The sequence below is a fragment of the Rana temporaria genome, chromosome 7 (genome assembly GCF_905171775.1).
Source record: "Rana temporaria chromosome 7, aRanTem1.1, whole genome shotgun sequence".
Taxonomy (NCBI): domain Eukaryota; kingdom Metazoa; phylum Chordata; class Amphibia; order Anura; family Ranidae; genus Rana; species Rana temporaria.
The window spans coordinates 180,080,465-180,098,910 of NC_053495.1; the positions used below are offsets into that span (position 1 = coordinate 180,080,465).

At 39.8% G+C, this 18,446-nt stretch overlaps 1 protein-coding gene across 1 annotated transcript in view; it reads left to right on the plus strand.

Annotated features, from left to right (window-relative positions):
* Window positions 1-18,446, plus strand: part of COL24A1 (collagen type XXIV alpha 1 chain) — a 359,199-nt gene that overhangs the window by 157,671 nt on the left and 183,082 nt on the right. Inside the window, exons 8-9 of the mRNA XM_040360554.1 lie at window positions 2,514-2,558; window positions 11,649-11,702. Of these exons, the coding sequence (XP_040216488.1) occupies window positions 2,514-2,558; window positions 11,649-11,702 (99 nt within the window). The remainder of the gene's footprint in view (window positions 1-2,513; window positions 2,559-11,648; window positions 11,703-18,446) is intronic.

Below are 18,446 nucleotides of genomic sequence, written 5' to 3' on the forward strand. Positions count from 1 at the left end.
TCCTATGTTGTCTTAACCATGTGTTTTGGGTCATTGTCATGCTGGAATACCCATCTATGACTTATTTTCAATGTCCTGGCTGAGGTTCTCACCCAATATTTGATGGTACATGGCCCCATCCATCTTCCCTTTGATGCAGTGAAGTTGTCCTGTCTCCATAGCAGAAAAACCTGCCCAAAGCATGTGCTTTCTTGAGCAGGGGGACCTTGCTACAAGATTTCAGTCCTTCACGGCATAAAGTGTTACCAATTGTTTTCTTGGTGACTATGGTCCCAGCTGCCTTGAGATCATTGACAGGATTCTCCTGTGTAGTTCTGGGCTGATTCCTCACCGTTTTTATGATCATTGAAACTCCATGAGGTGAGATCTTGTATGGAGCCCCAGACCGAGGAAGATTGACAGTTATTTTGTGTTTCTTTCATTTGCAAATAATCGCACCAACTGCTGTCACCCTCTCACCAAGCTGCTTGGCGATGGTCTTGTAGTCCATTCCTTGTGTAGGTCTACAATATTCTCCCTGACATCCTTGGACAGCTGTTTGGTCTTGCCCCTGCCAGAATTTTGTAGAGAAGGACCCTTGCTCACTGTGTGGAAGCAGTGGTCATTTTGTAGAGGTCTAATATGCCTTCCAGGTGAGTCAGAGCTACAGGTTTCCAGTTAGCAAATCTTGCATTCTCTGCTGATTATAGAGCTCTAGCTTTGACTCAGCAAGGGAGTATATAAGACCTTTGCAGAGAGACCAATGAGTAACCTGGCTTACTTGGTTGTGTAAGAAGTCCAGCAGAACATCATGGTATGAAATCTCTGAGAATTGTGTAGAGAATTCAATAGCTGCGTTCCCCAGCGTGCGCGTCATATACAGCCCCTCCCCCTTTGTCCGGGAAACTTTGATAGACAGATCGCCCTTCGGATGGGTGATCTGTCTATCAAAGTTTCCCGGACAAGGGGGAGGGGCTGTATATGATGCGCACGGCGGGGAACGCAGCAATTGAATTGAAAGCTGTCATGTTCCCCGCAGTTTGTCTCTTCTCCTACCCAGCAAAGGTTGTCTGCAATATTGTGGGGGGGACCAGACGGCGGCAACAGCAGCGGCAGCAGGGATTCTCCTCTCCTTGCTCGCCCCCCCCTGCTCCCAGGCAGCCCACACTCGCCTGCCCTCAAAATTTACTCGCATTTTGCGAGCAGGCGAGTGTAAATTTTGAGGGCTGAAATACTGTACATTGCGTCTTTAAGTGGTAAACTTGGATGATGCCTGCAGCTACAAATATATCATCTTGGTATTGTTTTTTACAGGAGGCGATTGGCTTTTATATAAGAACCATCTGAGTGGCTGATTAGTCACTGGATCGCTTCTAAAGGTGGTGGGATGGGTTACCCCCGCTGTCCACCAGTGCTTCTCCATCTTTTATATTTTACCAAACAATTGGTTATTATATTGCGTTTGTGTGCATTGAATGGAACTGTTTTGGGAAACATTTAAATCAGTGGGTTTAGTTTCACTTCCATGTCAGCCTGTTGTTATACCATGTACAGCAGGACTCAGACTGGGAGAAAGAGGAGCAGCACTCTGAGCCAATCAGGGCATAAGCACTTATAGGCAAACATGCTTACATGCCCCCCTACCCCCGCCGCATAAAGCCAATATTGGCCTTTTTTTCTTATACATCAACATGCAGAATGCATCATATCCAGCTGCTCTCTAATGTTACATTGGTGTTATTAGATGGTTCCTGCTTAGGGCTTCCATTTATAATAGTGTCCACACTTGTTTACATAAACAGGAAATCATATACAGAGTATAAGCAAAAATCTGCATCTAAATGGCAAAAACATGTTATTTTAGAGGTACCCTTAAACCCTTTTTGTTTCCTCTTATCTTGTTCCAAGTGTTTGTACTGACGCACTATTTCTAGAGAGAGATTGCTGTAAATCACATTCTCTCTGAGAACCAGATGATCTTCCCGCCATCTTTCCTCAACAAGACTTTTCTCAACATTTGTAACTTATTCCTCTTTTGTAATGATATATAACCTTATTCTGAGCAATATGGTTGCCTTCTGAACACTGGAGGGGTATTTTCATATCTGGTATTCCTTAGAGCATCACATGTCTGTAAACACTGAAAATGTCATAACTTAGGGTGATGGTAACCCAACATGACCTTCAAAGAATAACAAGGAGCTGGTTATATACATCTTTTAGAGTCAAAATGCGTTTCTGTTTGTATTTACAATCACTATTTATAACTTGCTAGTTATGAAAACTACAGCCCTAATGCAAAAGAAAGTGCATATGTAGCATAAATTCCCGTTATTGGGTAACAACTATCTCAGTTGCACTGCTGCATTGCCACCCTGTCACATGTACCACTTGTAGTGATTACAAGTGGCTTCGCTGACCCACATTGTGCAATCATGGTCTACCATTGTCACTATTAGTAAATCTGTAAAACAATGATGTGAAGCTGATGCTGGAGTGAATGCCTGTGCACTAACAATGGTTTTGTTCCACAGGGCCCTAAAGGTTATCCTGGACCACTAGGCCTACCGGGAGAGAAGGTAGGTTTTAATGTTATCCTCTGTTCGATCGGTTACTGATGATAAATGCTTGAAGTGATTGTTAACACTTGTTTTTTTTTTTTCTATAAAAATAACATGTTCTATTTACCTGCTCTGTTGCAGTGGATTTTCACAGAGCAGCCCCGATCCTCCTCTTTTCAGGTCCCTATTCTGTGCTCCCAGCCCCTCCCTCCTGTTGCGTGCCCCCACAGCAAGCAGCTTGCTATGGGGGCACCCAAGCTGAACTGCAGCACTGTGTGTCTATTCAGACACGGAGCTGCGGTTCTGCCCCCGCCCCCTCTCTCGCTTGTTTGGCTAACTGACTTTCATTGACAGCAGCGGGAGCCAATGATGCCACTGCTGTGTCTCAACCAATTAGGAGAGAGAGTCCCGGGCGGCTGAGACACTTGTGTACATTGCTGGACAGATATGGGGCTCAGGTAAGTGTTAGGGGGACTGAGGGGGGCTGCTGCACACAGAAGACTTTTTATCTTAATGCATAGAATGCATTAAGTAAAAAACCTTCTGACTTTACAACTCCTTTAAGGGTCCCTGCTCAGACTTTCAAGGTCTGATGAGTTGGATTCTGCTGACTGGTAGTGTTGCTCACGAATATTCGCATTGCGAATATTCGACTCGAATATAGCATATTCGAGAAATCGCGCTATATTTCGAATTTCGCTGTGAATATTCGCAATTCCGAATATTCGCATTTTTTCAATTTGATTTTTAAAACAGATCACATCCTATCGACGTCTAAAAGCATTGCTGGTATGATTAGAGACCCTGGGCCGAGTAGCTAAGCTGAGGCGATCCTTTTATGTTGCCAAATTGAAAAAAAAAAATTGCGATTTTTCGCTATTGCGCATGCGAAAATGATTGCGAATTTTCGATAACTGTGGTAGGAGAACTCTGATTGTCTCTGATGCAAAAGGGGGGGGCTTTGTGTATGTGTATGTTATGAATATTTGTATGTTTGATATTATTATTTTTTGTAAGAAGGAAAAAATTGCGCATACCTTAAAAAAGGGGAGAATACAGCAGCAACTCAAAAATGTTATACAACATAAATTAATACAAGACAGAAAATGGAGTCGCTCTACAAGAATAAAAAATATGTCTAGTGACAAGACATGTGGGCAAATTATAAAATAAGCAAGCGCAAATAACTTGTGAAATACACAGTGAAACAAATATATAAAGAAATATAGTCCCAATAATAGAAAAATAATCTTTCATAAAAATGTCTTTGATATGTGAAGTGAAAAAAAGTCCAAAGCATGCAGCATGAACGTGTTCAATCTTCAAGGTGTTTGATTGACAAATGGCTGTGACAGATGGATAGAGTAAAGAATCACCACCAATGCAAAACACTTTTTATTTTGTATTGTAAAATATCACGAATATTCTGAGCCAATCAGAGTGCTCCTTCCGCATTTGCCGAATATTCGCAATTATTTTGTATTGTAAAATATCAAGAATATTCTGAGCCAATCAGAGTGCTCCTTCTGCATTTGCCGAATATTCGCAATTATTTTGTATTGTAAAATATCAAGAATATTCTGAGCCAATCAGAGTGCTCCTTCCGCATTTGCCGAATATTCGCAATTATTTTGTATTGTAAAATATCACGAATATTCTGAGCCAATCAGAGCGCTCCTCCAGCATTTCTCGAAATTGCGCAATAAATATCGCATTCGCATGTTGCGATATTTCGATAAAATATCACGAATATTCTGAGCCAATCAGAGCGCTCCTCCAGCGTTTCTCGAAATTGCGCAATAAATATCGCATTCGCATGTTGCGATATTTCGATAAAATATCACGAATATTCTGAGCCAATCAGAGTGCTCCTACCGCAGTTATCAAAAAATCGCAATTATTTTCGCATTCGCAATAGCGAAAAATCGCAATCATTTAATTTCGATAAAATATCACGAATATTCGAATTTAGCGAATATATCTCGAATATTCGAATATATATTCGAGATATATCGCGAAATCGAATATGGCATATTCTGCTCAACACTACTGACTGGTGAGAGTGCAGGCTGAGGAGAGGCCTGTCCAGTCCCAAAGCATGCTGCAGAAGTAGGAAGATATAGCCTGGCCATGGAACACCTCCATTAGATCTCTATTAGATCTTAGTTATAGTTTTGATGATATTAACTTTTTTTGTATATATTAAATTATTTGATAAGAAATGTAGAAGTGATACACGACTAGTGAGTGATCTCTGTCTGAGTGAACCCCATTCAGTGGATATGCAGTTGGCTAAAAGATAGATACCAGAGTGTGGTTGTAATTTGGGTTCACTCAGAACAGAGACCAGTCACTAGTGGTGTACCACAAGGCTCTGTACCAGGTCCTGTTCTGTTTAATCTCTATGTAAGTGATATAACTAAAGGTTTGTTGGGCAGGGTATGTCTTTTTGCTGATGATACAAAGGTGTGTAATAAGGTTGCTATCCCTGGAGGTGTCTGTAACTTGGAACATGATTTGGCATTGTTGGAAGATTGGTCAAAGGAGTGGTAACTACAGTTCAATGTTTCTATATGTAAAATAATGCACTGAGGCCCCGTACACACGATAGAATCCATCCGCTGAAAAATCTCAGCGGATCGGTTTCAGCGGATAGATTCTATGGTGTGTACATTCCAGCGGATATTTCCGAATTCCAGCAGATAAAAATTTGTAGACATGTCTACAAATCTATCCGCTGGAATCGGAACCAGCGGATCGATCCGGTGGTCTGTACAGACTCACCGGATCGATCCGTCCGAAGGGATCCCCCGCATGCGTCGTAATGATTCGACGCATGCGTGGAATTCCTTTTATGACAGCGTCGCGCACGTCGCCGCGTCATCATCGCGGCGACGGCGCGACACGTCATCGCGAGGGGATTTCGGCGCGGATTTCGATCCGATGGTGAGTACACTCCATCGGATCCAAATACGTGGAAATCCTCTCGTGTTGGACCGTATCCGCGGATAAATCCTCTCGTGTGTACTAGGCCTTACGGAAAAATAATCACTTGAGAGAATAAATACAACATTAGGGGTACAGTGTTAGCCACCACTTCAGAAGAAAAAGATTTGGGGGTACATATTTCAGAAAATTGCAAAATGAGCAAACAGTATGACCAGGCAGTGGGAAAAGCACTAGAGGGATCACCAGCAGGAGGAAGGAGGTTCTGATTCCCGTATATAGATCTTTATATCACTAGAAGGATCACCAGCAGGCAGAAGGTGGTCCTGATTCCTCTATATAGATCTTTATACTACTAGAAATATCACCAGCAGAAGGAAGGAGGTTCTGATCCCCCTATATTGATCTTTATATCACTAGAGGGATCACTAGCAAGAGGAAGGATGTTCTAAATCCCATATATTGATCTTTATATCACTAGAGGGATCACCAGCAGGAGGAAGGGGGTTCTGATTCCCCTATATAGATCTTTATATCACTAGAGGGATCTCCAGCAGGAGGAAGGAGGTTCTGATTCCTCTATTTAGATCTTTAGTAAGACCTTATTTAGAATACCGTGTTCAGTTCATGAGACCTCACTTACAAAAAGATATTGATAAGATAGAACGAATCCAGAAACGGGTAACAAAAATGACACACTGACACACCTTATCCCTTGCAGTAAATGATCAGTTGCAGGATGGGAATGGCTGTGAGACAATAATACTTGTACCTACCTGGATATTTGAGAAATTCCCTGTATTTCTTGCATGAATCCCTGATTCTTTAAACTTAGTTATTTTATATATATATATATATATATATATATATATATATATATATATATATATGTATATATATGTATATATACAGTCAGGTCCATAAATATTGAGACATCGACACAATTCTAATCTCTTATTGAAAAATGTATGTTTTTATCAAAAGCGCTTTTAGCAATATCTTCCAGTATGTGCTATAACAAGTCGAGGTGTGCTTAAATTAATATCAAGGCAGACGTTATTAAAATGATTTGGCAAGCAGCTGCTCATAGCCTGGAGTGCTCTGTCTCATTTTTTATGTTGATAAAATAAATTAGCGCCAAGGTACTTATTAATGCTCTGAATGGGTTACGGATCTGACCAACAGCCCATTGGGAATGAGATGTCCTTATAAAACCAGTCATGCTGATCATTAACACTGACCTAGTCCAAAAGTAAACAATGTAAAGCCCCATAGGTGTCCCCAACACACCGACAAAAAACTAAAAAGACATAATAACCTTACATTTTAAGAATAAATATTAAGGCCAACTCCCGCCTCAGTGATTTATTAGCCAGTTGAAGGCAAATGGCACGCTGTTAGTTAAAGTTATGTATTCTGTTATATACTTACCTTGCGCCAATCAGATTAAATGTATCATTCTTCCCCCATGTCTCTGTTTTCTTTACGGGTTGAATGACATCCATCCACGTCTTCCTTCTTCCAGGGTGTTCTGAAGCATTTTTGGGGCAGTCTGTACAGAAAACATACAGCAGGTTTTACTTTTGTTGGCTGCACTGGAACTGACTGCACTAGTGTGAACTAACACTGTGCATGCATTTTTTATGCAGATTAAAAACACGCTGGACTGCATCCGGTGTGAATCAGCCCTTAAAGTGACAATTTAACTTGCCCATGCAGGCAATTTAAAAAGGTTACTTAGGCACCGGTTCCCAGTGGCGACAGTAAATAAACAAAGGGGCAGGGTCACCTGTCATCATACGCTGGGAAGAAAAGAGACAGGCGCTGATTTATTTCTTTATCGACAGCATTCATCGTTATTGACGCTGGATTTACTTTGGGTTTTTTATTAAAAGACTTGTCAAAAATGGTCTCTGTGTTTTTATTCATTTTTGACGCTGTTTGAATAAGTTGGGGTACAATGTACCCCATATTCATTCACATGGGGGGGGTGGGGATCTGGGGGTTCATTGTTAAAGGTGGGCATCCAGATTCCAATAAGCCCCCCGCCTGCAGATCCCAACAACCAGCACTCGCTTGTTCCCCCTTTTCTGACCTGTTGGGTGCATGCTCAGGTAAGGGTCTGGTATAGATCTTGGGGGGACCCCACGCCGTTTTTTAAAAACATTTTGGTGTGGGGTTCCCCTTAAAATCCATGCCAGACCTAAAGCGCATTTATAGATTGAGGGTACGCTGTTCTTTTAAAACACTTTCCAATTACCGGCATTGATTTGTTTCTGACAGCAGATGAGTCATATTTGTTAAGGATGCAGTGGCCAAGAGGCTACCCCTTATTATTGAATGAATTTGAGTCATTTGTTTCATTTGGATGCTTCAAACATTCGAATGAAACAAATGATTTTTTGTTTATTTTATTAATGTTTTCTTCCGATTCTTCTGTTGTATTTGGTAATTTAATTCAAAATGAAACAAACCTGAAACTGGGTTTACTAGGCAAACCAACAAAGATACAATAGCAGCCAAAATAACCATCCTTTACTTACCTTCAACTATCCCCCCAAACTGTCTGCTAAGCTACGAGAAATACTCAGTGCTTTCAGGTATAGGAGGAACATTTGATACTCCTCTCTTGCCCACCAAAGGGCACTTAATTTACATCCTGTAAAGAGAACCTGTATATTTTACTTTTATATGGGCAAAGGTTTGGTTTTTCCTTAATGCAAAAGACTGAGTTTGTTAACACGAGCACACAAAGTACTTGTATACACGTACCTGAAACGCTACCCAGAGCATTCTGGGGAGTATTCACAGACCATTAGGTTAAGCTGGAAAAGTATATTATTATTTTTGAAAACATCATGAAATGAGTGGTTACATGCATCACTTACATTACCCAAAACCCTTAACATATTTGCTGATTTTCCATCATTTCTGCCATTCTGCCAATTAATACTGCGGGTTTACATTAGGCTCCTGTATTTTTATGTCTCCCAGTAAACATGGCAGCACATATTAGAAAAATACAGACGTCCCTATGGACTGCACATTTCACCGGAGATCCTGTGTAACAGTAGCTTGTCGCTTTGGTGTTTCATTTTCCATTTACATGTCTGCTGTGCACTTATTAAATCAACCACATTAGCTGTGGCTTGGCAGTGTCTTTGGAAGTTAGAGAGATGCCAAGTCTAACAGAACATTATACACATCACCATGCCGCCAGATTCATAATGTTACATATGCTTCCCTGCCTCGTGTTCATGTATGAGAGGGGGGATTTATCGCACCTATCGGCTGTTGAAAGTAAAAGTCAACTGGGCATTTGGAAATTGCTAGTGAGCAGCCCCGTAAAATGCAGCTTGGGCATGTGAAGAACACCAGGCCTCATCAGAATGTGCTAAGATCAGCTCTAATACTTAAAGGATAACTGTACTATACACATTTACACTTTTATTATATACTGTATCCATTGATAACAATATAAACATTGCTTTGTTTGCGTTCAGCTCACCTATTTGAATAGTGAATGTCTGTAGGTCATGACTGAGATCAAGGAAGACATCATTGGACCACTTGAATTTGCATATTACTTTCCACAATTAACCTTCTGGAATCACATGTAATGGGCAAGGTCATGACTTCTTCAAACAATTTGTGATATCCAGTGATTACATCAGTGCACTGCACCATTAAAATATATATTTAAGGCTCCTGGAAGTTAAAGTGTTACTAGACCCAGGACCCTGCATTCACTATATCTGGTCTCCCACAGTACACAGAACATGGAAATGCAATTATGTTAATAAATATAAACTGCTAAATACCTTTTCTCATTAGTAGTTAGAGCAGTCCTGTGACTTATATCAGTGCCCAGCCAAGCACTGGTTAAAGCTTGTATGAGTTTTCTGACTGTCCTATGAGACTGCAAGACTCCTGATTCTCTATATGGACAGTGCTGATTGGCCATGTGCTGATCGCATGCACTCTCCCAAGAAAAAAACAAACCTCTCTAGCAATACACACCAAACTGAGCATGTGCAGTCTGACTCCATAGACTGTGTGCTATCAGGAAATTATTAGGGGGCAGTTGAAGGAGAGGAGAAGGACAGATTTTACTGTTGTTGGTTTAGTAATACTTTTAGACACAGAATCAATAAGCATGTAGATCAGATTCCTTTCTTGTCCTTACTCCTTTTTGCAGTTATATTGCAAACACAGACAGGCTGAATGTAAATAGAGCCATGTTGACATTGACAAGGCTTAACGACAGCTCTAAAAGTGCAAAGAAAGTCAGAAATAAAAGACTATGGGCCGGATTCTCGTAGCACTTACGCCGACGTATCTCTAGATACGCTGCGTAAGTGCACAGATGCGCCGTCGTATCTATGCGCCTGACTCTTAATGCAAGAGACGCCTGATATTTGGCTTCATCCGACCGACGTAAGTTTCCTACGCCGTTGTATCCTGGGCGCATATTTACGCTGACTGCAAGGGGCGCTTCCATTGATTTACGCGTTGAATATGCAAATGACTGAGATACGCCGATTCACGAACGTACTTGCGCCCGTCGCAGTAATATATGCCGTTTACGTAAGGCGTACATCCGGCGTAAAGTTATTCCACATATAGGAGGCGCAACCCATGCAAAGGTATGGACCACGTAACAGCCGTTGTATTTTACGTTGTTTACATAGTACTACGTGAATAAGGCTGGGCGTAGGTTACGTTCAGTGATTCGACGTATCTTAGGCGTTCGGTCCGACGTGATTCTGAGCATGCGCACTGGGAAGCGTCCACGGGACGGCGCATGCGCTGTTTGTTCGGCCTATCATTTGCATGGGGTCACGGTTCATTTAAATGGATCACGCCCACTTCCACCTACTTTGAATTAGACCGGCTTACGCCGACGGATTTACGCTACGCTGGCGCAACGTTGGGAGCAAGTGCTTTGTGAATACTGTGCTCGCCGCTCTACACTACGTTGGCGTAGTGTATATTCGATACGCTACGTTGGCATAACTATGCGCCCAGGTATGTGAATCCTGGCCAATATTTGCAAAATTGCTTGGTGTCCCTGGATATTTTAAAAGAATGAATATATTGGAAAAAAATGTTTATTTGTGAAGCTCAAAGAAAATTAAAAAAATGTCTGATGACCGATTATTGTTGCTGCATACTTGATCCTATCGCACTTGGACAGTTTGGAATTTATACACCTGCTTTGAGTAGATGGTCTCCCTTTTCTTTGAAAAAAAGTGTGATATCCTTAACTAGATACAGAACTAGCACAGACATATTTTCTAATTCACTTGGTAAACCCTGTACATGGCCTTATTTTCAGTCCCACATTAAACTGAGCATATTAAATAAAGTCATGGCATGTAATGGTCAGACTTCATTTGTAGATCAGTGGAATCTGAGTAGTTAGGCTCTGTTCACACTGATGTGAATTGGATGCAGGTTTCTCCGCATCCAATTTGCATGACAAGAGAGTGTGACCAGCTCTCAATGGAGCTGGATCACACAGCTCTGGGGCGGCCACGGAGGGCACTGGAAAAAGGTCCTGTGTGTCTTTGGCTTCGCTTCAGGTGCGAATTCACACAAAATTTTGGACCCGATTCTCTCCAGAAACAGTGAACGTGGACCCCCTGCGGTGACCCCAGCCCCGCAGAAAGTCTGAACCCAGTCTTAGCAGTTTAACCAGGTGGCGATAGGCCATGAACTTGGTTCATGGCATCAGCTTGAAATCAGTTTGAGACGCTAAAATCATTCAGAATTTATTGATTTGTGCATTTGACCTGCTTCCTGAAGGTTTTGCATTCTGATAGAATTGTATGTCAATGCAAAACCTGCTTGAAGAAACCACAAGCCCATCTAGACAGGCCTCAAGGCTTGGATGGATGGCAGAGGATCAAGACCATATTAAGGTCAGAACAAGACCAAAGGTTTTATTTAAAAATGTAAGTAGTATGTTGATGAATTGTGGAATGAAGGAACCAGCAAAAGCAAAATATAAGTCAGATTAAACTTCAGCTTTAAAGTAACATTACACTTAAAGTAAAAACTTCTATTATAATTTTTTTGTTTTTTGTTGCTTGTTTCCACATTTATACAAGGACATTTATTGTTGCTTATTATCTTTAATTTTGTGTTCTTGTTTTTCAGGGACTTCCTGGCACAGATGGCAATGCAGGGGCTCCGGGTTACCCTGGCAGGCAGGTGCAGTAACTGTGCTTAACTGTTATTGGCTGACAAGTGAACAGCCGCCACACAGAGTGTACAGAGAAATTGTCCCACAGCTCAATCCACACTCTATACAAGAGAAAAAATTTGCTCTGGCCTTAACAGGCATTAAATAATCCTCTACGAGCTTTTGTACAAATAGTGTGCTAACAAGAACATTTCTTATTGACATAGTAACCAATGAGGGTCCTTGTTAGATTATCAACTCATCACTGCAGACATCACTGTTGGAAGCTTATTGTTAGAACACTTTTTGTACATACGCCTCCATATTTTTTTTTCTTGATTAGCAGTGTTAAAAGCAACTACAAACCTTTAGGGCTTGTACACAAATGCATGTTGCGGTAACGTGGAAATGTACAGAACGTACATTGTGATGTCATTAATTTCCTGGGTCTGCACACCAGCTGTGGTCATTATGAGGGGGCTCCGACTCTCCTGAGGGTTTTGTAATTTACTTTATAATATTGTGAATGCAACAGGAGGAGCCAAAACACAAAACGGTGGGTGGGAACACTCAAAACTCCCAGGAGGACAGGAAGAGAGTCGGGAATTAGATGTCATCTACAAATAAAATATCACATTTGGATGGAATGGGAGACTCTAACTGGTTGTCAGCCTTATGTGAACTCCCTGAAAGTAGCTACATTATTCAGTTCCTGTGTGTGTTTTTTTGTGATTTGGATATCTGGAATTAATTTTTCTCTGAATCTGGTATTACATTAACCTGTCAAGTGTAAATTTGATGATTAGCAGATTCATTGTTGGCTCTTTTCAGTTGCATTTTTTTCTCTTGGGGGTCTCTTGGAGACCTCCGTTCTCCTCCTCCTTTACCTCCTGTGAGATGAAGAATGGGGTCCAGGAACCTTGTATAATAAAAACTGCTAATACACCAAAACACAAAATACATGTTTTGCAATAAAACAAGTGAATATCAAAAGTGTATCTCAACCCAAAGCTTTTAATATTAGTTTTTGATAGAGTGGAAAAGCATTAGCAACACTTTTTGTTTATTTATTGCTGATGGATCTCCTAAAGCAGGGGTGTTCTCGTAGGCCCTAAACACTATAAAGCAGTTCCTCTTTGGCAGCTCTTCCATAAGTTGTGGCCAAAGGAGAGCTCTTTGCTTGAAACCCCTATATCATAAAAGACCAACGTTTTTTGGAGGGTTCAAAGGGTCTCCTTTCATCAGGGCTTAGTACTGTTGAACAAAGTCGACTGATAAAATTAGAGGGATACTGAGGGGTGGTTAGTATGATTGCTTCAGATACTGGTTGATCTTTAGGCCCTGATGAAGGTGAACCTTTTGAATCCCCATAACACACTTGTCATGAGCAGAAATGCATGTGTGCAGAATTTAAACTCAAATGAAACACTGATCATTCAAAAAATGAAATAAATGTATTTGATATTCAAAGATACATATTTCAAAATATGTGGCCCCTTATTAAAGGCTGGATTTTTCATTGGTAAAATTATAGTTAGTAAATATCAGAGCCAGGTGTACATCCTAGTGGTGCCACTTATAACAGCAGAAGTAGAAGACACCAGAAAAAGGAAGGGCAGAGTCACTAGACACAACATGATGAGCTGATATTGCTTTAGACCTAGTGGAACAAAGTTGTGTGTCTGTCATATGCCAAGTGTCTTTCTGAATACGTATCATAGGTATTTATATAGTATAACCAGTGATTGCTTAGAAGTTGATGTAAATTCAAAGGGCAAAGCACCAAATGGTCAAAATCTTATAATGTTAAAAACAGAACAACAGTAGTCAATATGCTTCGGGTTTGAGATATCACTTTTCATCGGGGCTTTAAATCAGATATCTTGGATGGACTCTAAATAGCTCCTGAAGAACAATCTTTGTTCAAAAAAATTATAATCACCAGCAAAATTGCATTTTAAGGGAGATCCTGGCCTGGTCTGCTCAAAGGAGAAGTCCACCAAAAACTTTGGTAGGTGTTGGAAAGTTAAAGTGTAAGGAACGCTCCCCCACAATCATTCATGTAAACAAAAGTAACTTTAGCCCTGGTTCACACTGGGTACGATTTGGAACGATTTGAGATGCGATTTGACATGTCAAATCGCATCTCAAATCGGCGGCAATTGTCGGCAATGGCACTGTCCTAATCAGTGCGACCCCGCATCTGCGATTTCAAAAAGTAGTTCCTGTACTACTTTTTGCGATTTCGGGCCGCGATTTACATTAAATTGCGGCCGAAATCGCGGCAAAATCGCGGCCGCAAAATCGCGCATTTTACCGCGATTTTGAATTTGCAGCAGTGTGAACCTAGGCTTAAGCTCCAAAATATATTTTCTTTTTTATGCCACTTATTGTCTGTCACATGACCAAATCCCCCCCCTTTTTTTCAACTGTAAAGGTGGCTGGTGGGCATATCTGGACATTGATAGCAGAGTCATTTCCCTAAGCTAAGTTATAAAACGTTTATTATATTTTTCTAAGAAATAAAGGGCACATTTTAAAATGAACTGGAATTCCACTTTAAACCACCTGAAACTTTCTGATGTTTTTTGGGGACTGCACACCTGCCAGTCATGGGTCCCAGCATTACCAGGTGGACAGGAACAGAGTCAGGAATTATGATGGGGAAAACTTCTTGTAGTATCCAAGACGTATAAGATTTCAAAATGAAATGTAGGCACTAGTCTCCTCCTATAACTAAAATAGTATTTCTGGGTGTCCTGATTCTTAGAGAACAGCGTCCAGTGGTTTTGTGGGGCAGTACCTCTTTTGGACCCAGCACTACCTTTCCCTTACAATTGCCCCTTTTTTTAGGTCTGATGTGTTGGTCTGTATAATTGAATGTATTGTTGAAATACAAAAATTGTTTATATCCTAACTTTTGTTAGCATTTGTTAGTGTAAAGGATTGCATTGCTTATTTTCAAATGGAGGAAGCAGCGATGTTACCCATTCCAAATGTTTATTTTCCCTTTTTAACTTATTCCAGAAGCTTGGAATTTGTTTGCTTTTGTCAGCACTTTTTTTTTCTTTCAAAACAACTAACTTAGTATTTAAAGGTTATATGTTGAGTTTAAAAGTTTTTGATGTTTTAAAAACCTTATGTGCTTGAGTCATCTATAAATATATGTAAATGGGGCAGACATATTTTCCATTTTGCAGTGTTACACAGTGATTGCACTTTACTGTTCCTTTCCACAGTGCAAGCCTGTGGGCCCTGTATAGCATGATTGAATTATGGTATTATGTGATAAAGCTAGCCACACAGCAGTAGAATTTCATGCAAAAAAAAATGTTTTTTTTTGAACATTTGATTGGTTTTCTAATAGTGAGGAAAAATCAACAATCATTTTCAACCATAGTGACAAGAAAATTTGAAGGCTCAGGATAGAAAATGTTTCTTATCTGATCAAAGTAAATTCTAACTCTTAAGCCGTGTACACACGATCGTTTTTTCCAATGAAAAAAGGCAGATGGACTGTTCTCATCGGACAAACTGATTGTGTTTGAAAAAAAAGGCCCCATCGGTCTTTTTTCCATCGGTGTAAAAAAATAGAACATGTTTTAAATTTTTCCTATGGATAAAAAAACTATAGGAAATTCCAATCGCCTGTGTGGAACTCCATCGAAGTAAAATCCTGGCATGTTTAGAATCAATTCGACGCATGCTCGGAAGCATTGAACTCGTCGTAGTGTTTTACGTCACCGCGTTTTGGCATGGTTGGAATTTAGCCTCATAGTGTGTATGCAAGACTGATGAAAGTCAGCTTCATCGGATATCCGACGAAAAAAATCCATCGGATTTTATTCCATCAGAGATCCGATCGTGTGTATGCAGCATTATTGTTGTCCTCAGCCAGGATTTTTTTTTTTGTATTCCATTTGTATACTATTTGTAAGGGTAGGTAAAAGGAGCAACCTGATATCCAATGAGAAGCAAAGTGAAAGGTGAATTTGTAATCATTTAATGAAAGTAGCAAGCGAGACTGCCTTCTTCAGGGCTATCAGACAAACATTAAAGCATATAGAAATGTATTTACATATTTATATATATATATATATATATTTATATATATATATATATATATATATATATATATATATATATATACATTTATTCACTATCTCACAAAAGTGAGTACACCCCTCACATTTTTTAAAATATTTTATTATATCTTTTCATGTGACAACACTGAAGAAATTACACTTTGCTACAATGTAAAGTAGTGAGTGTACAGCTAGTACAACGGTGTAAATTTGCTGTCCCCTCAAAATAACTCAACAAACAGCCATTAATGTCTAAACCGCTGACAACAGAAGTCATTACACCCCTAAGTGAAAATGTCAAATGTGAACTTCATGCCCAAGAGGGTTAAGACAGTGCTGGAAAATAATGATGGCCACACAAAATATTGATACTTTGGGCCCAATTTGGACATTTTCATTTATTTGTTGCTATGTTTAATTAAGCAATTACAAATTAACCTTTCACTTTGCTTCTCATTGGATATCGGGTGCTCCTTTTACCTACCCTTACAAGTATATGTGGAAATGACCCCAAGGCAGTACCCAGAGGTAGCAACCCAAGCCCCCAAAAAAGGGCTTACCGCCACCCTTCAGTCAAGTTGTTCCGAAATCATTGGAAGAGAAATCTTCCAACCCGCCCTCACTATTACCCACTCATAGACCCTTAACAGAGTGAGTCATTCCAGCACGATCTACAACCCTAAAGAGCTAGTTGTATACTATTGTAAAGATTACAATTTAACATTGGTAAGGCAATCAAACAAAAATTGATTAAGGTTTTTAAATGAAATTTGTAAACTGACATATTCAAATGCTCTGACTTTTCAGAATTTTTAATGAATATTCAAAAATGGAGCCAAGTATGGGCAAATTTCAGCTGTCATTTAGTAGATGTGCTAACTGTACCAAAATGACATACAGATAACTACTGGAGGTAGAATCTATAGATCTGTATATGATATCAGATATACAGTAATCAATATATAAGACAGCAATGTGAAAGTTGTATCAAATGTACTGCCAGGTGAATGTAACAATGTTGGTACAAAATTTCTACACCCTTAAAATCTGTTGTAACCATTGTGGTTTTCTCGTACCGTTGATGGTGACGGCAGTAATACACATGCAAGCATGTCTTTATGATGATTGAATGGCCTTTCCTCTATAAAATGATGCAAGTATGACGAGGGTGTGGAAAAGGCATTTTGCTTACAAAGTTCTCAACATAAGGTGGCCATTTTTACCATTTCACAAAAGCTGGAAAGAATGTGCATGCAGCCTGTCCCTTACAGACGTACTAAAAACAAAACTTTACATATTTTTTGTAAGTTCTCCCCTGCCTCTTCCCTCCTCCCTTTTACGCATTGGTTAATAAGAAAAAAATATTTAATAACTTTTCTAAGTTCCTAAATCCTGGCCTAGGTCAGGATGATATCATGGCCCTTCTGGATGCGCAGACATGCTGCAGGTCCAGCAGAGACCCCAGCGGTACATCTTGGATGAAACAGAAGTTGTCCCTTGGCTCTGGAGAAGAAGTAGAGGTTATTGGTGCTGGATTAGGACAAAGAGAAAACCTCTGATTCATCCAAGACAACACTGAGTTTTTAAACTTACTTCTCTAGCCCGTGTCTCTAATTTTCAATCTATTGAATCCTCTGTCTATTCTTCATTAGTCAACGCTTCTAGGAGTGTTGAATGCCTGTGTACCCACTCATTGGTTTCTTCACCACTACTGTGATCTATAGTGACGTAGGGGCCAGGGTTGGAACCTCAGAGGATGGAGGAGGCATCCAGCACTGCTGAAGGAAGCTGTATTGCTTCAAGAAACATTTGCTACTGTGTTTTTTTTTTTATTTGGTCTGTTTTTTGCTATACCACAATATTGGGAATTATTTTCTAAAGGCAAATAGGCTGTTTAGTTTGCAAGGGAATGTTCTCTAAGATTAGAAAATGAGCTGACATTCTGCTGACTTCCATCATTCATCAGTCATGTGCAAGCAAAAATATTGTTTTCACTAAAATAAGGTAAAAGTCCCTGCAAATTTTAAATTCCATTGCACACTGCAAATTCCCCTACAGGATTTGTAATTTGAATTTTATTACTACTGTAATTGGAGTTGTACTGGAAAAACAACATATATAAAATATACCTGCAAAAGTAGTATATAAAAAATACTTACAAAAGTGATTTTTTTTTTTATGCTTACTGCTTTAGATCTTGTCACTAAACCATTTCAACATTTTGTCATGTTACAACCAAAAACATACATTTATTTTATTGGGATTTTATGTGATAGACCAACACAAAGTGGCATATAATTGTGAACAGGAAGAGGAAAATGATAAATGGTTATCAATTTTTATTTTTACAAATAAATATCCAAAAAGTGTGTCGCGCATTTTTATTTAGTCAATACTTTGTAGAACCTCCTTTCACTGCATTAGGCTGGGTTCACACTACTACACTACTTTCATCCTACTTTTCTCTGCTACATTGGTCCTACATTTATCCTACATTGGTCCTACATCCATCCTACTTTCATGTACAGGATACTACTTTGGTCCGACTTCAATGATATTCAATGGGCCTGAAGTAGGATCAATGTAGGACCAAAAGTAGTACAGGGAGCATTTTCAAAGTCGGACCGACTTGTGTAGGATGCTACAAGACGCTCTCATAGGGAAACATTGAACACAGAGCAAAGTAGG